The sequence below is a fragment of the Dermacentor andersoni genome, chromosome 1, assembly GCF_023375885.2.
Source record: "Dermacentor andersoni chromosome 1, qqDerAnde1_hic_scaffold, whole genome shotgun sequence".
NCBI classification, from domain to species: domain Eukaryota; kingdom Metazoa; phylum Arthropoda; class Arachnida; order Ixodida; family Ixodidae; genus Dermacentor; species Dermacentor andersoni.
In genome coordinates this window covers 53,213,334-53,235,855 of record NC_092814.1, presented here as the reverse complement: position 1 = coordinate 53,235,855, position 22,522 = coordinate 53,213,334, and the positions used below count along the sequence as shown (strand labels likewise).

General features: G+C 47.1%; 2 protein-coding genes across 3 annotated transcripts in view; one reads left to right on the top strand and one right to left on the bottom strand.

Moving 5' to 3' along the window:
* Vmat (Vesicular monoamine transporter) overlaps positions 1-15,595 on the top strand; it is a 36,522-nt gene extending 20,927 nt beyond the window's left edge. The window contains exons 6-7 of the mRNA XM_050193316.3: positions 15,217-15,262; positions 15,340-15,595. Coding sequence (XP_050049273.1) covers positions 15,217-15,262; positions 15,340-15,517 — 224 coding nt within the window. The 3' untranslated portion in view covers positions 15,518-15,595. The remainder of the gene's footprint in view (positions 1-15,216; positions 15,263-15,339) is intronic.
* LOC126545439 (unextended protein-like) overlaps positions 15,507-22,522 on the bottom strand; it is a 72,083-nt gene continuing 65,067 nt past the window's right edge. For both annotated transcript variants that reach the window (XM_055061484.2, XM_050193315.3), the window contains exons 2-4: positions 19,283-19,735; positions 17,852-19,227; positions 15,507-16,174 (exon numbers count right to left, since the gene is read on the bottom strand). In XM_055061484.2, the coding sequence (XP_054917459.1) occupies positions 15,546-16,174; positions 17,852-19,227; positions 19,283-19,735 (2,458 nt within the window). In that variant the 3' untranslated portion in view covers positions 15,507-15,545. The remainder of the gene's footprint in view (positions 16,175-17,851; positions 19,228-19,282; positions 19,736-22,522) is intronic.

Genomic DNA, 22,522 nt, shown 5'->3' with positions numbered 1-22,522 from the left:
TGAAAATAGGTAACCGGATGAGGAGGGTGGTGCCTGCGTCTGCTTCCCCTTACTTAGCTTGCGGTGGCTGGTCGAAAATCGCGGCGGCGTGCAACGGAAGTTTAAAAATGTTGTTAAGACGGATCCTCAGCAAGGAAGAGTTGGCATAGTGATGTCGTATATGTGCCGAACAGTCTCCACAACGTTATACTGCCACGCAAAACTTTTCATTAAACGCAAATAAATCCATGCTCTCCGGCAGTTCCGAGTAGCAAGTGCCACAGCTATCAGTGGACAGCCATCTTCTATTCCTTTCGGAATGGGGCAGTCTCCGGCTATTGAGAAAAAAAAAATCAGTTTTGTTCGGCTTATTGATGCGCCTTTGCAACACGCACACGTCACTCTGACGCGGTGAGTTTTCGCAGTTTTGTGACGTCGAGTGACAGACAGGCGAAGTGAGCGCAGCCAGAAAACGTTTGACCAATAGCAATTGGTCAAACGACGCCTTTTTCACTAATGGCGAAAAAGGCGTCGAACCAGAAATAATAATTTTTCTTTCGTTCGGTCTAATCATGCATAATCAGTGTTCACATATCACACGTAGTTTTCGTGACGTCGCGTGACAGACAGGCGCAGAGGGAAGGGGGGTGACCCGACAATATTTTGACCAATCATGGAGGGCTGATTACAGAATCGGAATAGAAAAGTTTACAATAGCTTTACGTTATAGCACCCCAACTTACAAAAATTTTGCCGCAAGAAAAATCTGGCAAAACAAAAAAATCCGCCTCCATTCCATCCTGTGAAAGTGACCGTACAGCGAAGATGTTGCTGACGTTAGACACGCAAAACCGACGTTAGACATCCTCATTTTTCTAGGCTGTCCGCCAAGCGCAAGTGCCTGAATGAACTAAGCGAATTTTCAAAGTAAATTGCGTCAGAAAATTTGTAAAGTGCAACTTACGCACAATCTGAAGATATGATAGCTTCGGATTGTAATTAAAATATACGAGAAAACATAATTCTGTTACGCGTAAACTTAAAAACAAAGCCCTTTTCCAGCTGCCGTTCGAGGTCTGTCTGAAGGGCCGCGGCCGCTAAGTGGCGGTACTGTTTTTGGATCAGCAGGAATCCACGAAAAATCTCGACCAAGCAGAAGCTAACAACATCACTGTAAAAAAAATCGCAATCACAAAAATAAAAGTGTGCGTGGGATTAGAAAGCTACCTATGCCCGCCGCTGCGAAATCGAGCGCTTTAGCCGTCAACAGACATGTACGTAATGGGATTCCAGAGATGCGAACTTCCGTACTTGCGCAAAAGGAAGTCGACAAACGGCAATCGCAACTGCCGACGTAAGGAGTAATTTATGCGGCAGGGTTGCTCCTGCTGGTGAATAAATAATATGTCAATATAGTTACCAACAACAGGCGGCTAGACTTTCGCCTTAATTGAGCACCTCCTGCAGTGCAACCGAAAAACAACGAAGTAGCCGGGCTACCGCCGGTGCGATGCGATTGGCTTTCGCACGTTGCGTCAACGCCAAGACTGTAACCAACGAGTTAGCGGGAGCAAATTACGCGTGGGCAACGAGCAAGCACTTTACCGTCGAAGCACGAGGTGTCCAGTGTTGCACGTGCAGCGGTAAAGGGAGCACTAGAAGTCACGTCGGCAAAGGCAGCCTGAGCAGAGAAGAGGAGCAGCGGAGACGCGTTGGCCTGCTTCAACGTTCGGGAGGTGAACAACCACCGGAGGGACCCGGTCGAGCCCGAGGGTAGACTTGGAAGCGACACGCCTTCCGCTCCCGTCGCTCAGCGGACGCACAATAGCTTGCGAGAGCCCGCCTGCGGTTTCTCCTCGAACAGTCCTTCCAGCGACGCAGCCACGTCAGCTTCATGGGACGACGTGCAACCGGGAGCGCGCTGTGCCACTAAGAACACATTGTAAGGACGCTTCGCTATATTTTTCCTATAGCCCAATGCATTATGTAGTTGTAATTTCTCCTTTTGGTATTTCAATATATGTTTGTGTGCCGTGTCTATCTCCGATCTTTCCTTGCTCCCTTCGGAGACGTCTCTAATTTTCGCCTTCAAGCCTGCTCTCCGAACCCAATCGTAACAGCCGGACTGTCGTTGCCTCCCTTCTGACAATCTCTTGGATTGCTTTCAATGCGCCTGAGATTAGTTACTGCCGACAGCATTCAGACTCGCCTCACTTACTTTCACCCCATCTGGGATATCTTTTCATTCGTTCCATTTGACAAAACATTACTCCGGATACCGGACAATGTAGTCGCCTTCAGCGTCCGGCTTGCAGTGCACACAACATGCTGCGTTGTGAAGCGTTAAGTACTCTTAGCGCATGTCGGTATGTATACATTACCGATGTCCTGACGCTGCAGGACGTTGGTTGTGCTCTAGCCTTTGAACTGAAAGGGTTCAAGTTCGATGCTGGTTAATACGCCTTTCTTTATTTTTTGTCTATAACGACGCTTACCATTATCGTGGTAACTGGTCACACGGACTACGAAATACTGCCGCAAATTCCAAATTTTAACAATTCCCTTTGATACAAGAAATAATCACAGAGGCGGGCTTCTCCCTACAAGGTCTCTTACTGTAGAGAAGCTAGCTTTGAAGGGGTTTGTTATGCACGCGCAGACATATTCGTAACCGCTTCTGAGTTCGCATACACACGCTATCATCTCAACACGCTGTAAGTTCAAGCCACGGCATTTTCTTCCCGTTACGGTATGAAGGCTGTTGGTTATTCAACTTCATTGGATTGGAAAGCACTCAGCTACTCAGAATGCAGCATAGGAAAAGTAAATGAAAGCTGAAAACAACAACAACAACAACAACAACAACAACAACAACAACAACAACAACAACGGCCGTGGAAAGTAGCAGAACTTGCAAACGCGCCACAAGTGCCTCGTATAGTTTCTGTATCAGTCACGTGCTTATTACTTTTGGCCTCAGAAACGTTGCAATCTTCGAATTTCGCCCATGTAGCCCTTCTCCGAGGAGAAAAGAAAGAGAGAAGGCAGGAATATTAAGCAGAAATGCGCCTGGTTGACTACCGTACTCTGGGGGACGGGAAAGAGGGAATAGAAAGATGACATAGAGAGAGATGGGGGTGGGAGAAAAGCCGCGGTGAGCTCGCGTACGCACGCGGAAGGCCTGAGCGAGTCAACGGCGTTCACATAGGCCAGTCGCCCTCAAGAAAGACAACAGTGCTTTCACAGCTTTGTGGGCCGACGGGCGATGTGGACGGTCTTCACGTAGCACCTGCACAGACAATGGCCGATCGCCCAGTCGTCGCAATGCGATAGATAATGTTTGTCTTTCCGACTGAAATCGATGATAGTGGCACAATAAATGTTTTCCGAAATCGAAGGTTTGCAGTAGTGTGAGAGTAGCATGTCGGAAGTCAATTGCGACGATCTTGGTTGCCCTACACTTCTCGGTAATATTGGGGGAATCAATAATACTTGTTGGTCTTGCTCGTTCATTATACTTGAGGAAAGATGAAGCGCAACATAGACGAGGAAGAGAAGGGAGAGAGGTAAAAAGCAGTGAAATAATTGAGCCTTGTTGCTGTCATGCATAGTCACGTCGCCAACATGCGGAGCTGAAGGCACGACCATGCACGAATCTACAGCTCTGCCTCCGTCCGCCGCTTTTGGCTGCAAAAGGGCGAGAGACTTTCGCCCTAATGCACACCTCCTGCACTGCACCTGAAAAACGGGAAATGATAGTCGATAAACGGCAATCGCAACTGTCGGCGTAAGAAGTAACTTCTGCGACAGGGTTGATCTTGTTAGTGAATAAATAATATGTCAATATAGTTACAAACAACAGGAGACAAAACGGCGAGAGACTTTCACCCTAATCTACGTGCCAATGGCTGTGGGATTCGCTACCACTCTTGTTGCCTGAGCTCTTTCAAGAAAACGTCAGCACTGAGTGTAACGCCGTGATGCCCTCTCCAGTAGCGTTTTTTTCTGTGTGTACCATATACTACTGATTTCGTGTTGATAATCGTATATTACGCGTCCTCATATCGTTCTGAGGACTTACGTTTATTAACACTTCGGGTCTTTCCGTTCCGTCAGCGCTTCTCGCGTTGTTGTTACTTTATTATTATTTTTATTACTGCTACTCAGACTTTTTCTTGCATACTTAAATGAAAAGAAATAGCTGAGCAGCTGCAAGTCTCCTTGTGTTGCTTTTATTTCAGTAAAAAAAAAAAAAAAACTAGAGGGAGTGTACTTCGATGACTCTCAAGTCACCGCTGTCTTCATAATGATCATAATTGTCGTCGTCCCCTTCGTCATTAACCTAATCAAGTCTACTGCGGGACAAACGCCTTCTTCCAGGGATCTCCAATTATCCACGTTCCGCGGCACCGACCCGCAAATCGGTTAATCTCTCCCCTCCATCTTTCCCTTCCCTTCTTTCGCTCTCCGTTCTACTACTCCAATAGGCCACGGGTCTTAATTCGGTAGGGGGCTCTTGTCCCTGAGATTTTAGCGTATTTAAATATTTCGCGCCAGATTACTTATTTGCAGGATTAAGAAGGCCAGAAGGACGGAAAAGGTTCGATATTCGCGCCTGCAGCAAATGCGGCTGAAGGCCCGTGCGCGAGTGGGTATCGATGACAACTGGTTCGCCAGTTAAACCTGCTTGCCTACGTTTCAGTTGAATCGCGGGCTTAGCCTTCTGCATTACAAATTAAATTAATAAAACTTAAACAAATACGCGCGCGGCCGCGAAACGTTCACTCACTCGCAAGTGTCAGCTCGTGCGAATCGCTGTTGTCGTGGCCTCAACGCAACAACTTCCACGCACTGATAGTTGTGGATACGCAAGTTATGGTGGCCTATTGCTTTGCTATTCTATTTTTTTTTCTCCACCAACAACCCAACATTACCGCGTCTGCTTGGCAGGAATTTATTCCTTGCCATCATTTCATGAGGCGTATTTTTTCGCGACAGTGCATGCTACTGGCTGTTGTTTCTTTAGGTTGGCAGCATTGTCTGTTAGACACTCAGGTCCTGCATACGGGAGATAAAATTAGTACTCTCGCGTGTGGAGGTGAGCACTTTGATAACTTTACCTGACACTCTTGTTTCTCTTGGGTCGCCGACGATGAAGTATGCGTTTGCTGCTACTGAACTGCGACCGCACTTTGCCACCTCGAATCAGCTTTGCTGTGCCTCGAGCGTTCGTGCCACAGTGCTGGAGAGCTCGAAAAAAAAAGGAAAGGTTTTTCTCTGACAGTGGATCGAAAGAAATTTCTCTCGTTCAGGCTGTGTGCCAAAACCGCAGGGAGTTTTCATTATTTAGATTATTTTTGTTGATGCGTGTTGTAATCGTGCGGGTTCATTTTGCTGCCGGTAACATGTGTACGAGACGAGCGCGCTGGACTCAACGTCGACACCGCGCAATGTCTGCACTAACGCTGCTGCCGAGTTTTATCGACGCCAAGGCACGGAAGCTTCATCCGCGTTTCTCGCACCTCAGTATGCGCACCACAAACACGTTGAGATCACTCCTTGCTTTACAGCAATGGATATTGGCATTGTCCAGACTTTGTTATGAAGAATTTATTAAACGTGCGCGTAAGAACTAAGGCTTGTCACGTGCTCCAAGCGTGAAATAAAGCGTTGACTGTGCTTAGAAAGTGTGACAGCGAAGCGCAGACCATCACGCTTAGTAACAGGGTGTAAAACGATCATGCAGACGCAACCTTTCGGAACGTATAGACTTCCCGTCCGGCATAAAAAATTCAGAGCCATCCCGCCCTGCACAGGTGGTTGACCAGTGGAACCGCAAATGTCGTGGTAAGAAAACGTGTGGTAAATACTCCAATGCATCTCTCGTTGTCACTTAGTAACGCCGGTCACGGTGGTTTTGTGGTCGCTATGATATACACTGATGGGCATACTCGTAACCGCAGACACGTTCTCAGCGAATACACACGATTGCTAATTGCAGTGGTTCAGCCGGTTGGGGTGGCCGAATCGCAATGCGCGAAGCATCTCAACGCGCCGACTTTGCCGCGTGAAATTCGTAAGAGCATCCTATGCCACTTGGCGATTCACGCGTTCGTGGCGTAATGGTTTCAATGTCGGGCTTCTGTACTGGATGTCCTGTGCTGGAATCGTGCCGTCGGACAGCTTTAATAACGTTTATTTATTTATTTATTCATTTATTTATTACAGAGTACTTAGTTGAAAATGACGAGCTTACAAAGTCGCGAAGCCGTTTGAAGCCAGAAGGACGAAGTTCAGGGAAATCCATGTACTTCCAATAATTCCTTTACTGGCTGAACCGCCCCGATTGCAGCTCCCGTAGACATTAGCGCCCTTTAGTAATTATTGTATGAAATTCTATGGCATTGTGTGGCTTATTAGCTTTCCTCTTGCTACGCCAGGTGTTAGCACATGCCTTACTGGTTCGCTTTGAGGCTTTGAGTTCTGAGGCACGGACAGCGAAAAATCTATGGGAGGAGATACATATGTAGCTCCGCTGTAAAACAAAAATAAATACGGTAATCGTTGCGCACTGAAAATGTAGAGTGTACCATGAACATGGGGCCTGAGACGGCCGGTAATCTACGTCTACGTACGTGCATATTTGAATGTCTCCCTCTTAGCGCGTATGCGTGCGTGTGTTTACGTAAGTGCTTGCACGTGTTCATGTATGCTGAAACATCGTTGAGTGCCACCTGGTACTCTGCGGTGCATGAGCCTTTGAACTTTCGGTGCGATGAAGGCGCTTGAGTATATGAACCCCGTGCAAGCGATATTGCGCGCGAAAGCGACAAGTGATGCGATGGAGATGGCTGTCGCGTTCGCTCGTCGCCTACAAGTCGTACGCCATGCGAGCGACGATTTTGAGCGACGTTTCCCCGGTGTTGTCGGTATGAGGATAGCAGTATACGTGCCGAAATTAGCGTGACGCGTGCTTTATTAATTTAAGTTGATGTATTCTTCCGTAAAAAGCAGAATAAAATATTTCTGAGGGTCTTGCAGCAGGTTCTTATCCTTGCACGTATAAAAGTTCAATCGTTTGCTCCTTCCGTGCGACAATGGGTAGTACTTGAGTGACGTGCAGTCAACAGCAAAAGTTTACGGGATGCGGTTTCCCCTTCAAATGTGAATTCCTGCACTGTTAAGCCATGGCACTTCGTATTTAATGAATCACTATGTAGGTGGAGAAGGCTACTACATGCTGGAACATTTAATCCGAGGCTGCGTGACTATTCTTCGCGCCAATTCAGCTTCTTGCCAGATCCTGCGTCCCGTAAACTTTTGCGGTTGACTGTACATACATTTCCGGCTTCGCGCTATTGGCTAATCGCTCATAGCACTTCCGGGCGACGAGCGACGAGTTCTAGGTTTCTAGAACCGAGCAATCGAGCGACAAGTGCGAGCGATCTGTTCAAGTGACGGCCCGTTTTGTCGCTCGAAGCCGTCGCTCGTCGCCATCGCGCACAAAATCACTCTCATGGGCTTTAAGCCTTTGCCGGTTCTGTCATAAGGCTTTTATTTTGTTTATTTATTTTGAATACTGCTGCTCTAAACCAAGACCATAGCAGGAGTGCAATACAAAAAGTCAATAGTACTAAAATAGTAAAGGGCTACAAATAGGCAAATACGCAATTAATACAAGTATAATGAATGTAGAAAAAAGAGGAAGGAATTGCAGTAATAAAAACATAAAGGGTGGTTACATAAATATGGACAATGTATTTTTCCTACATTTGTGTATAGTACACTATAGTGTATTTGGCAGAGATTCAAGTGCATTCAGATGTTAAACACAGCGATATCACATTGCATAAAGTTTTCGAAACCGGGAGAAATGGGGGAAAGAACAGTCTAAAAAAGAAAAAAAAACAATAACACTTCCCCGAGGAGACAACCAACAATGATTCTGGGGGAAGGGGGGGACAGCATGTGGTTAGAACAACTCTAATTCTTTAGTACCTTCAATTGTGCTAGTGAATTTTGAAAATAAATTGGTGTTTGTGATAGATGGGGGCAGTTGATTCCATTCTTGTATAGCTAGTGGAAAAAAGAAAGGTGTTTAAAGGTTATATTGTTGTAGGAATATTAAGTTAGTTTATTTGGATGGTTTTAACGTGTAGTTCGAGATTTAGAAAACAATATGTATTTCGACGCGCCTATATTAAATTTGCTATGAAGCTGGACCAAAACCTAAGGCGTGCTTCTTTCGCTCTATCTGCTTGCGTTTTTAGACTAGATGCAGCTGGAAAATGAGTGGGTGAGTCAGCGCGCTTGTATTTATTATGAAAAAATCTTATGACTTTCCTTTGCACCTCTTCCAGTTTTGCTAAGGTAGTCACTATGTGTGGGAACCAAACCACATTTACATATTCCAGGATCGCTCTTGTGAATGTCTTGTAGGCGAGCAACTTAAAGGGAGCAGGCGCTAGCTTTAGGTATGCTTTAAACGAAAAATAATTGACGTACTGCTGCTGTGGTAATATCTCCAATGTGCGAGTTCCATTTAAGGTCAGCAGAAAGCGTGACACCTAGATATTTATGCTCATTTACTTTAGCTAGGGCTGTGCTATTGATTGCGTAAGCGTAAGCAAAGTGTGAGGGCTCTTTTTTTCTGGTAATGGTGATTACGGCGGACTTATTTACGTTAAGTGACATCTGCCGCTGCTCACACCATTCAAATATTGTGTTAAGGGATGCACTCAAAGAAAGATGGTCTGCATCATTGTTAGTTTCCCGGTAAATAACACAATCGTCGGCAAAAAGCTTCATTTTAGAATCGATGTTCGCTACAATGTCATTAATAAAGATTAGGAATAATAACGGCCCATGGACTTATCCTTGTGGTATTCCTGATGATGCAAAAAAAGTTTTGATGTCGCATGTTTGAAGAATGTAAATTGTTTCCGCTTTAAGAAAAAATATTTAATCCAACAGGTGATGGGCCCTAAAACGTCCCCAAAACGTCTTCTACTTTCGCAATTAACTTGTTGTGATTTAAACTATCAAATGCTTTCGATAGATCTAGTAGAACCACATCTGTTTGGCTGCGGTTATTCAGGCCAAGCGCAGGGTCATGTACTACTTGTGAATTGTGCAACATAACTGATAAGACATTTCGGAAGGCATCCTGGTTAGAAGAAAAAAGTTTACGCGTTCAAGGAAAACTGTTATGTGTCTAAATATAACATGTACTAGGAGTTTATATCAGAGTTACAGGCGTATAATTTGATACCATACCTTTATCTCCGTACATATGTATTGGTAACATTTTGGCTATTGTCCAGTCTCACGGTAATTTAGCTAATTGGAAAGGTTTCCTGAAAACTAGGCCGAGATATCTGCTGCACCATCCTGCGTACCTTTTAAGAAAGTCGTTTGGAATGCCATCAGGGCCACTAGGTATTTTTAAGAACCAACGTTCGACAGCAGGCTCAAGATACCGGCATCTGTAATGTTTAGGTCATCGATGCTAACAGTAATGCATGCATCAACCGAGGGCATACTCTCATTTTCTACGGCAAATACTGACTGAAAAAAATCGTTCAATGAATCAGCCTTCATTTGGTTTTCTTCTGCAGATACTTGTGGCTCTACTACGTTTCTACTGAAGTGCTTCCAAAACCTATGGGGATTATTTGTAAAGAAATTCGGAAGAGTTACGTTATAATAATAATAATCTTTTGCCGCCTTGGTTTTATTTCTCAAGTCTGCGTATCGTATAGGACTTTTTACGTTATCAACTAGCTTAGATTATTCTTTGCCGTTTTACAAAGCCGATTAACTCGGCGCTTCGAGTGAATAACCTTTCGCGTGAGCCATGGGTTTGAACTTTGCTGTTTATATTTTTTTCGGAATATAGTTATCAATACAATAAAAATACAGTAGATTTGAACCTAATTCAAAGAGTGTCTGTATCATAGGATGCGTCAGGCGCTAGCTATGAAAAGCTATGAAACTCGTGGCCTAAGGGCGTTAGCACACTGCTGTCACCTGCCCTGTAAAAGTTGATTATTACAGGTACTTCGCTGTGATTCGTCATTGTGCATCCAAATGGCAAAGTACATATTGTGAGCATTACATTACTCCTTCATCTTTTTCATCTGTATGTATTCATCATCATGGCCAGCGTCATCTTCTTCAGCGCGCGACCTGCTAAATAAACCGTCGAGGTTTAACAGCTGTCTCGCAAGTCTTGGCGACCTCAATATTGGTATATCGTTGTCTGAGATGTCTTGAATAATATCTGATTTGATAGCACTTATCGGGACGAGTTGACTGAGAAGACTAAGGTCCATAATGTTCTTTACTGTGTACGTGTAGGTTCAGTCACTATTCGTTGAAGGTCAAACGCTATAGCATGATATCTTATAGAGAACTTTAAGCTGATGATGAGTGATACATGGTATTCCACTCTATGTCAGCAAGGTTGAAATCACCCATTAGCGATATTCTCAAATTTCGCACGTGCTGTTGTATCAACTCTTGAATGGCGGATATGCTTTCATGGCCCGTTGACGGGCTCCGATAAACACAACCGATGAACACAGACCCTGAATCACATGCAAGTTTGCAAAGCACAGTCTCTGCTTCTACATCATGTGGCAAAACGATGAAAGAAACACAATTTCATATCAGCAGATCAACACTACACCCTGGTGCCAGAAAATCCTTGCGGATAGCGGAGTACTTTGGTGGCACGATTTAGTGATCGTAGACATCCGGTTTGAGTCACGTTTCAGTAATTGCCACAGTATCAGGTTCATAGTCAAGCAAGATATTTTCGAGAGCTTCGAGTTTGTTTGAGATACTCCTGGAATTTATATTTAATACAGTTATTTCTTTGGCTGTGCGCTTCAACGAGCGAAAGGCCGGCTTGTCGTGTCTTCCTTCTTGTGGAGGGTAGGGGGGGGGGGGGGAGCACTTTGTCATTTTTCTCATCGTCCCAAGCGAAGGCTTGGCCATTAATTTAGTTGTTATTGTATCACTATAGAATTAATTTCAGTGTGGCCGTATTCGGAAAGTGTTTCTTATATTGGGTTTTCAGAATGCTTATAAATTAAATGGGTTATGCCACAAGGCCTCAGGTATGGATAATGACATCAGCTTCTAGGGGTCTTGCGCCTTTGCGGTGCATCACGGATGTCGCTGCGGTCTTAGAGAAAAAGAATTCACCGTAATTTCTCTCGGAAATAGGAAATAAAAAAAAAAGCTTTCTTGGACCACCCCCACTTCGCCTGTCTGTCGCGCGACGTCACGAAAAACGCGATAGCTCCGAATCTGACATGACGTCAACGCGCTGATTATGCATGATTCGACCGGACAAAAGAAAAATAATTATTTCCGATTCGATGCCTTTTCGCCATTAACCCTCTGCTATTGGTCAAAAGGTTTCAGGCTGCACCCACTTCACCTGCCTGTCACTCGACGTCACAAAACCGCCAGAACTCACTGGGTCAAAGTGACGTGTACGCGTTATAGATGCATTAATATGCCGAAGAAAAGTGGATTTTTTTTTTAATAGCCGGAGACTGTCCCGTTCGGAAAGGAATAGAAGATGGCTGCCGCCGATCGCTCAGGCACTGGCTACTCGCACATGTCGGAGAACATGTGTTCGTTTGCGTATAACAAAACTTTTTGCGGGGCCATATAATGTTATCGAGCCCTTTCGGCACGTATACGACGTCGCTTTGCCAACTATTCTTTGCTGAGGATCCCTTTTAGCGGCATTTATGAACTGTCCGTTGCACGCTGCCGCGATTTTCGACCAGCCACCTCAAGCCAAGTAAGGGAAAGCATCTAATCGCAGACGCCGGCACCTCCCTCTTCATCCGATTATTTTCAGTGCTCTGGCTCCACCCCATCGAAACCCTCTCCCCTTGAGCGTGCTCCTCGCCAATTGTCAGCCAATTAGATAATACCGCTCGAGGTAGGCAATGCTAATCGTTTTGAAGCAAACAAAAGAGAGCTCCTATAAACGAGGAGAGCGTTTGATTGGGCTGTTCAGGCAACACTGCGGGTCACCGCCCGATGTTTGCGTCGGTGGTTACGTAAATTTGATTTTAGGAGAGTGGTATAAAAACCTATTGGAATAGTTTTACGTTATAGGACCCTTGGCAGGAGTGTTAAGTGTTTCGTGTCTTGGCAAGGGTCATTATGCCACCAGCCAAATGAGAGCATTTCGGTCATGTGCGCCGCGCGTGGAGCGAATGCGCACTAAGCTTATCGCTTAACTTTGTTGCTAACATCAATGACGAACTGAGAAATGGGCCGGTCGTGTTCGTTCGTGTATCGCGCTCGCTTTGACTCAGGCCCGGCACGCCAGGCCCCCCCTCCCCACTACGTAACGTACAATAAAGACATCCAAGATAGCCGATCATACGTTTTTAAGAAGACCGTTCTAAGCACCACAGAACGCCCCCTGAGTACAAGAAAACAGATACTAGTATTGGGCATTGACAAATTGACAGGCTTATTTCGCGCACGATACCATGCACAGTGTTTATGTGTTGATCGAGACGCCGTGCCTGCAACGCTGGTGTACGGGCGCTGCATATCGCTTCGCTCGACAGGCTTTCGCGTGGTGCTTCACGTGCTGTTGGCGTGATTTGCGGATTCGTGAACAAATGGGCACACATAAAAATGCACCACGAGAGGTGAACTCAGTAAGGGCCACCTCGGCGGAGCACTACCTAGCAGTGGACGACTGCTCCTTCCGAGCAGTGGAAACCAAATGCGCGTAACATCGAAAGGATGAAAAAAAAGAAACACCGGTAGAAATCACTGCCTATGGTTGTCAAAATCAGCGATATCTTTTTTTTTTGGAATTCAGCAGCATTGCCATGGCACTTTCTTCTTCAACTGTTTAATACCACGGCAATGCAGCAGATTTGTAACACACTGTATTTGTAATTGTAACATACTGCATTCTTGTAACCTTTTTAAACTGTTCATACTACTCCCCTATGCAATGCCCCTTGGCCTTGAGGGTAATTCAAATAAATAAATAAAATTCAGGAAAGCTATTGCCGACTTTGATAATTATCCGCAATGATTTCTAGAACGCAGTTTTTTTCACTTATCACTGCTTGACGATCGCGATAACGTTCACGTCTACGGCATAAAACATCTTGCTTATCTTCTTCACTCTTATAGGAACTGCACATTTCTTGTCAGATTCGGACAAGAACCTGAATCGGCCATCTTCTGTATAAACAAGAATCGGGCATCTTTTGCAGGGTGTAATCATGCGGAGGCACATTCCTCTGTAGCTGGCCCTGTCGACATTTCCAGTTTCCTAAGCCTCATTACCACTAGTAAGCCGATGAGCCGTCCACACTTTAATATAGCTCTGTCATCACCCTTAGGCGCTGCACAACTTACATCAATGTGACAATGTGTGCATCGGCTTTTGCATGGTCTCCAAAATTGCGATATTCCGCTGTTGCAACAGAGCGGCGTCTCAGAACCTGGAAGCGCATGCTTTTGGTGCAGGGCAATATTACCACGTACTACCAGACAAACGAAACACGCTGCGCTAACACTGTAATGAACAGGAAAACTCGAATTCATTCCACCAAACTAAAATTAGAACATGAAAGGCGTAGACAGCCTTGAGATCAGACAGCGCAATTATTCAGTCTACGCGGAGCCTCTTGGCGTTGCAATTCTGGAGTTTCCAGGAATTTTTGACGTCGCACTGCGTTTACTGCGTTTCAACGTTTTCCAGGAGTACCGGGTCGGACGGGGTGATCTTTTCAAGTTCAAACGGGTCTCTAAACGTATTGAGGAATAGAGGCCTCATAGCTGCTGCTTGCAGTAGTTAAGAGAACCAAATAGTCGTTGGTGTTTTGCGACTTCATAGAAAAGTCTGCGGGGAAGTTTTTTTTTTTTTTTTTAAACAGACTATACGTTGTATTTCTTTAACGTTGTGTGCATTAACCATGTATGTACGTTGCGGTGGCTCCTGGACGGGACAGTCATAGATGGTCAGAGCAGTCAAAAAGCTGCCGGCGCTAAATCGTAGAGCGAACATACAATAAAGGTTCTTTTGCTACTCACCGTCGAAGTTGTAAGCGATTTCTTTTGCAAGAAACAGGGAATGTACTGTCGCCTTTAACACGACAGTGGACGTGCTGTGACAAAATTTCGCTTTAATTTTATCGCGCATCATACAAAATTGGCAGATATCCGCATCCATAAAGCTGCCAGATAAATGGCAACATAGAAATCGAAGAAAGGATGAAACGTCGGAAAGGAAAATTCAGAACGGAGAAACGGTGTGATCCAAACATCTGTAGATGACGCACCAGGCGAAAATAAACCTGCCTTCCAGCTTCATTTTTTTCTCTACTTGGGAACAATTAGGCGCAACCCGGAGGCGCAAAGGTATAAGGAGCAAGTTAGTATCCTTGCAGTGCCATTGTAAGCATAGTGCAGTGGAGCTATTGCACGAAAATGTTTCACGCTCACGCTTTCGTGTTAGCCCAAGTGCGCGTTGACGTCCCTTACTGGGCATATTTAGTCATGGCGGCGCTGTTAGCGCAGCCCAACTTCTTGCAGATAATTTTTGCAAGCATCAGAGTATTCCCATGGGCTCATAGTGGGATAATTTTATCGATTGTGTTATGGCATAACAGCGGATGTCATAGGTGGAACAATGACGTTTCTTTAATTCAGTCTGAGGAGCTGCGGCGTGGGGCATCCAACGCGTTACGCGGCTCCAACTAGACGTTTCAAGAACTGTGCCATGGTGACCGCTAAGCAAAAGTTCCTTGCTGTTGAACAATAAAACTTGTTACTGCACTTTAGAGCTCACAGAGCTCAAACTTATCTCTCGAATACTTTCAAATGTGACAACGCCTAGCAGCTCTGCTTTGTACAGCTATAGCTATCTGCAATGGCGTTTTCTGCTGAACACGCTTCTTTGAAACGAAATGATTATCCTTGATGTCCTGGGTTATAACGACGTAGGGTTCCCTTTGTGTGATCCGTGCTGCAGACTCAGGGCAATGTAGTTTACAGAGCACAAGTGGTTCTGCCTTTGACGTGTGCGAAAGCTCTGAAGTCTTCTCAAGAGAAACTCAACTGCTCTGTGGCGATGAACATGACAATCGCCGACAGTATCGTACACGAAGAGCGGCGCATTATTGTGGAGGCTCCCGGGCGTGGCTCTCAGTTCTTGCTCCTCTTGCTTTGCAGGGCCTATCATCAGCAGCAGCGTCGTCAAAACCTTGGGATTTCAAGCGTAAGTTGAGCACTGTTGCGTCACGCATTTTGCCGAGCCGAGGGTGAGCCTTATTCCTGCCACCCTCTCCCTTGCAGGCTGCTCTACCTCACGGCCACAGTGTGCTTCGCGTACTCGCCGGTGATGTTCCTGCTAAAGAACCCTCCGGGCCGCCAGGAGAATCAGTCGTTGCTGCTGCGAAGCGGCTCTTCGGACGTCCGCTACAGGAGCTACGCCAACGAGGATGACTCCCCGGAGCACAAAGAGCAGCGCTGAAAGCAGAAATTTAATAAAGGGGCGCGGCTCATGCGTTGGCCGGCTCGGACCACGCGACCGCCGGCGTCGTTGGCTTGACGTCTGTCGAGTTGGCTGTCGTCTGCTTGTGGTCCTCGGTTGGGATGTTGGACTCTTGCATGGCCACGTCGTTCGGGTCATCCGTCTTTCCCAGGCGTGACGCGCGCAGGGCGGCCACGTACACGCTGTGGCTGACCTTCATGTAGACCACGTACGAGAGTGGCGCGACGGTGTAGTCCGGCACGAAAGCGCCCTTCTCGACGGTGAGCGCGGGCAGCCCAAAGTAAGAGAAGGGCCCCGCCTCGAACACCAGGCTCTCCCTGCCGACCGTGACACGCACGCGTCCCTCGAGGACGACGGTGAAGAAGTCACACGGCTTGCCCGCATCGAATATGTTCTTTCCAGAAGAAGGCTTGATCGTGAAGAAGAGGTTCTGCGCCATGAGTCGGCGCAGCACGGCGGGCGTCACGTACTCGGCTGTGAAGGCGCGCACAGCCGTGCTCAGGAACTGGAAGGTGGCGAAGGCCAGCTGGGCCGAGACCACATTCTTGCCTTGCTGGCCGCTACCAATCTTGAGGAAGTCGCTGAAGTCCTGCAGCAGCTGAGCGTCCTTGCGCCGTTGCTTGCGTCGGTTGTCGGCTGCAAGGAAGTCACGATAGTTAGCTGCATGTCACCGCGAACACCCATAATTACATACTTTGCGCGATATCTTCACTAATGATTAAGCAAAACAGATACTGGGCGAGTTGATTGGAATTCAAATAGAACATGTAACTAAAACTTGGTGCAAAACAAGAAAAAAAAAAACTAAACACGGACGGAAGAGGCCGTGTAAGTTTATTTGCCAGGTTGAATTTAATGCTATATTTGCGGCCTCATTACAAGCGAGAATGATGCTGTTCTAGTAATTTTCGTACACGGACGTCACTAAGTCACTAAAGCTCAGGCGCGTCAACTGGAGAGATATGTGTAAAGCATAAATCATCTCATTAGGTAACCTCTGAGCTAGTTTGAGTGAAGGTTGTTGCATTTGAGTGAAAATGCTTTCTCAACAGGTCTTCGAATCTGCCCATTCGGCAAAAATTTAGCCAACATTGTCCGGAAACACACAAGTAACATACTCTCAGCGGCCCTATCACATTTCAGTTTACCTGAAGCTCAATGTCTGTGGCTTATTTTTTTACTTGCCCCCCCCCCCCCCCCCTCCCCTGGACAGAACTGCAGCAAGTTGAGTATACAAGTGTGTACACCGTGACTAAAAGGGCTGTCATTGATATTCTACACGATACCAAAAAGTTGGTATTTTTTAGGACACTCGCTAATGCTCACATCATTTCCACAGCTTGCTGTCGTCGATTGCGAAGCGATTGGCGTTTGGAATTTCACAGTATGAGCCGTGAGTAACAGAACAGATGAAAAAAAAAACGACACTATGGCACGCGGCACAAGAGTGTCGTCTTCCCGTCTCCTTAGGAAAAAAAAAGCATACAAGAAGAAATCCTGCTGAAGCATCATATATCGCAGGGTGCGCAATGGAATCTGTGTACGTGAAAAACACGGCCGCACGTGTTGGCAAACACTGTGGCTCGTTGTCACTTGCAATATTTTTGTCAACACTGCTGTTCGGTGTGACAGGATGTTTAGCAATATGCAGACGACGAACTGTTGCGAAAGCGCTGACCTGCTGTTTGAAGCACGCACCGCAGTGTGAATAGGCCCTTACGATGACTAAGGCGAACAAAAGCGGGATCGAATTAGTAAATTTTTTCGCTCGGAAGTGCTCTTTTCTACTAACTGGCCGCCTTCGTTATTATGCTCTGCATTAGGATTGGTTGGCATTTTCTCTAACGAACAATATTGGCGTAAGGTTGTTTTTCTTAATGACTACCGGCTCTGAATATTCTACGGGGCTCCAGGACATACCAATAATTCGTAATTGAGGCTCTAGGAAAAGTCATCTGTACAACGTAGTCATATGACGTAATCTGGAAACTTGTGACCTTGAGTTTCTCGAACTTGAGCCATGACTTCCGACTACGAGAGAAACAAGTTGCAAAATAGTGCCCTCAAAATACGCCCTCGTCACGGATTTCTACAAGGATACGTGAAACAAATGTGAAGGAACACGGTGCCATAAACTAAACTCACTGACACGTGGCCTTGCAAAACTAGGGAGAGGTGTCGCTCATCTGCCACCTCATGTACGCTGTTGTGCACGAACTAATTTCAGCTGCGTCGCTGCAATGTGGCAGTTTTTCTGCGTTGCGTTTGCTTTCCTTCTGACCGCGCCAGAACTACAAAGGATGTATAACTCACTGAGAACATCGGTTTCGTCGATAATCTCTGACTGGATGATCTCCTCGATGACGTCCTCGAGTGTCACCAGGCCCGTCACGTTGTAAGAGGGGTCGCGGTTTTCAATCTGCACCACCTGTCGCACGAATGCCATGTGCGAGTGACCCTTCTTGAACTCGCGCAGAAGCGAGTCGAGTGTCTCGTCCTGGAACACGAAGCTGAGCGGGTGCTTGTAGAAGCTGCACACAGTAGCCAGCGGGATGGCGTCGTCAGGGTCCACGAACGTCAGGTCCTTGGTGTTCAGGAGCGACACAATGTTCTGCTTGGTGCCTTCGTAGACGGGGATGCGTGTGTAGCCGCGCTTGACGATTTCACTCATGGTCTCGAAGTCGAGCACAGCATCATATGGAAGCATGTACACATCCTCGATGCGCGTCATGATGTCAGCTGCTGTTTTCTTTGTCAGTTCAAGAGCACCGAAGATGATGTTAAGCTCTTCATTCTCGAGTTGCGCGTAGTCCTTGGTGATTCGAAGATATTCGGTAAGTTTTTCGCGGTCGAATACATTACCGATCTCCTCTCCGAGCACACAGTCCAGCAGCTTGGAGATTGGCCACGAGAGAGGAAACGTGATTATCATAAACAATTTGGTTATCAGTATTGTGCGCGCACCAATGGCAAGTCCGTATCTGGAGCAAATGGCCTGCGGGATGATTTCTCCCAGCAAAACAATGCCTAAGGTGGACAGTAGCACTGCCACGGGGCCGGAGCTCAGCATCCCGTCCAGCAGGATGGTGAAACTGCTGTTGACGCACACGTTGCCGAGCACCAGGGTGCAGAGCAGGTAATTTCCGCGACGCCGTAGCGGTAGTATTTTGCGCGCGTAGTCTCGTTCCTCGGGAGTGCCGCATGACTCGATGACTTTGAGTTCGGTTTTGTCGAGCGCCATGAGACCCAGCGTGAGCCCGCTGAAGAGGCCGGACCAGACAAGCAGCGTGCCGATGAGCAAGAGGTTGACCCAGACAGGCACCAGCGCTGTTTCGCCCTCGAGCGTGACGAGCGGGTCGCTGCCTTGGTGCACCCAGCGGCCGGAAAGTGACACGCACAGTTGGTACTCGCCCGCATGGGGAAGCTTGAGGGTGACGCGCGCGGCGAGGCCTCCGTGCAGCGGCCGCAGCTCCCAAGTGTCGATGAGCACCTGCTCGCGGCACAAGACTCCGCGGGCCGCTTTCTCAGTGGTGAGCGTGACGCGCGTGCGATCGGAAAAGTTGGAGCCCAGCAGCAGGAGTGGCACCTCCTCGCCCACGGGTAGCACCATGAAGCCGTGCTTGCTGGAGGACACCGTCTCGCCGCCACCGCGCACGCCCGAAACCACGGCCACGTCCGGGTCACCTGTGCTGCGAAGCCGCGCTTGAATCAACGGCGTCAGTAGCCCGCCTGCGGCCCACTTACGCAGTCAAGCTGACAGCAGGTCCCTGGTGGACCCAGTTCTCGCCATTTCGCAGGCAGAGAAACCAGCGGCCCCGCCACGGCAGCACAACCGTGGTGGAACCGTTCTTGTCCGTGGAGGACGGCTGCAGCGCGGACGCATGGCCGCAGCTGCTTCCGCGCTCGGCGTCGCGAGGCGTGAAACTCACGCGCTCGCTGTCCAGATCCGAGCCAAGCAGGAGAAGCCAAGTCTGCTGACCCACGTACACCGGCTCGTCGCTGTGCCAGCGACCGTCGCGTCCCATCACGAGCACGCCGTCCACGGTGGCGGCCACCGCGGCCGCCACCGCCGCGCATAGCACCATCAGCAGAGCGCTGGCCGCCACCATCGGAGCCTGCTCATCCCAGCGCTGTCGCCCGCGGGCGCGTCTCCTGGGCTTCCGGGCGCGCCGGCTGGCTCGGCTGCCGTGGCACCGCCTGCGTATCCAAGCACAGTTCAGCGCTGTTCTCGCGACACGTGCACAGCTGAGCGTACCGCCATTCAGCCCGGCGCCCTTTCGAGAAGGGGTTCCTAAAGATTTTCAGGATCTATTGTGGACGCCGACGCCATGACTTCACCGTCGTCGTTATCTTCGCTGACAGCGTTATTTAGTGTTTTTTTTTGCGGTGCCTCTGCTATAGCTAAAGACCGAGACGCTAGCGAGAAAACTAGAAATTATAGTTGTACAATTAAGAGATGGAAGGACGGCAAGCATGGGCGGCACCAGCAACAAACGCGGCGAGCTATAATATTCTAGTCTAGACAAAGAGGAAGAATCAGTGTCGGGCAGGTCAGCAAGCCGTGATTAATTTGTTCATGTTCAAATTCAGTACAGGTTGAAATGGTATTTCATCATGTTTTTGTCCAAAAACACACAATATTTCCACCTGCGCGTGTTTTTGAAATGTCTCCCTGAAGGTCACTTTGTTTGATTTTCTTGCCACTGTTATTTTCACGGATGCAGCTCAGAGTTTAGAGATGGCAGTGGCTGGCATCTTTCTACTGAGCTGGTCTTTCACTCTCCGTCTTCCTGATTACACCCCAATCTTTCTCGCAGACCTTTCTGGTAATTATATTGGCCATCAGAAAGCTTTGTGCTCAGAAATCTAAAGTAATAAGTTATTATAGATGTTCTTTCGGTCTCAGCACATTTAAGCTCTAGCCTGCTACTAAGCGGTCGCCTCTTCTGAGTGTTTCTATTTTTTTTTTTTTTACAATCGTGCAGTTTGTCTGAAGTTTGCTTTATGTGGGTTCCCGGACACAATGGACTATTTCTCAAAGGAGTCCGCAGACTCTCTCGCATTGTCTTCACTCAGTGGTCCGGTTTGAAATGTTCTTCCAAAATTTTATTTTACTGCACGAGCTAGATTTAAACGGCTTTTATTTGACAGTGCGAGGAATCAGCATCTCATTTTTTCGCTGATGGTCTCCAGCGCCTACTATTCCAGTGGAACGCGAGAAAATGTCTCTCATTACAATGCGAGTTGACGTTATCAAACTACCGCTTTCTATTTCCGCGTCTAAATATTTACCTTCGTGGATCTAGTTTCTGTACAATTAACCCCTATTCTTTTTGTAACGAACCAGAAGCAATATATAATTTCTTTATTTCCTGCTACCATTTCTCCTCCCACCGCAGGGTGCTCTTCGTACTTATAACTATTATTCCAGGGTTTTGAACATCAAACTTATTGTCACTTGGTCCGTATTTATTAGTTACCAATAACAGGTATATTATATCTGAACTGAGTGTGTATTAGTTCTGCATATTATAGCTGCACTGAAGTGTGTTGTCGGTCGGTTATATTGGTAGCAGTGGCCGAGTATGGTGCACTTTTAAATTTTTTGTCACGTGATCTTTTATAAAAACATTGTTATGCTTGTTAAATTGGGCAAGGTCTCCTTTTTTATTGCTTTTTGTTCTTTATCGGATGTATTTTTTAACCACTCCAGGGTGGCTGATCTGCATCGTGGGTATGAGCCATGTGTTGAGGCGGCAACATCAACAACGACAACAAGATCAACACATTAACAATGCATTGATGAATTAATGCATAGACGAGATAACAGATGGTCTTTGAATTGGAGCAATAGATCGGGTGCCAAAGGAATGGAACCAGATGACCTCATTTAGCGATGACAAGTCTACGTTATAAATCAAAATATATGTGTTGTGCCTGTATTGCGTCTTTTGTAGATGTACCGTTATCAGTTTGTTTCCGTGTGTTGTGGGCTGAAGAAGAGTACACAGCGTATTTATCTTTAATGCAATTCGCATTCTTGGGGTACTAAACCAATTTTGGTGTGCTGCTAAGTGCTATGATATGAGAACTTTGGACACTGGGTGTGTTCCACTTTTTGGTCAATATGCCAGAATTGGTATGTACCCGAATAGACAAGCAGGACAAGAGCATTCAGTGGCACTAGCTATGCGCCATTGAATATGTGCCCCAATTGACATCTTGGGCCACGAAGTACGTGATAATGGGCATGTGCCTATTCTTGGGCAGAATGGGGATGCTCCCGAAGTATGAAGAATGGGCTGAGTCATGACTGGGTGTGAGGAATCGCTTTACGCGTACGCTCCAGACTTCAGAAGTTCCAGTTATCGACAACCACCTGCTACATCTATGGGAGACCACTAGAGGACTCACACGGTGGTGGAAGAGGCAAAAATTTAACCGCAAGCTCAAGATCAAGATCACGGAAGTAACGTGGGAAGCGGAAGAGTATGCATGGAGCTTGGCCAAGTACAAATGGTCGGCCAAATGTGACTCCATGAAAGGCCGCCTCGGCACTAAGGCTGCATGGTCTCTTCTTAGATGTTTGATAGAGCCTACGAAGTCGAACGGGGAGCAGCAACGTAACCTCGAGAGAGCCTTGCACGGCTTCACAGGCCCGGACGAGCAGCTGGTTGCAGTCCTCACCACCAAATATATCTGTATAGTGAAATACAACGAGCCAGTACGGGAGTATGAAGGTATGGAGAATACGGACCTGGGATCGAGAATTCGTGGTCTAGTAAATACAGGCGGCGCTTATGGCCATGAGGCGGGGCACGGTGCCAGGAAACGACAAAGTGACGGTGCTACTGCTTGCGAATCTTAATCGGCAGGCGCTCAAAAATCTCACGCTATACATCAACGAGTGCTGGAGACGTGGAAATCGACCCAGGGTGTGGAAGAGGACTGATTTCAGCTTTATTCCCAAGCCTGGAAAGGAGG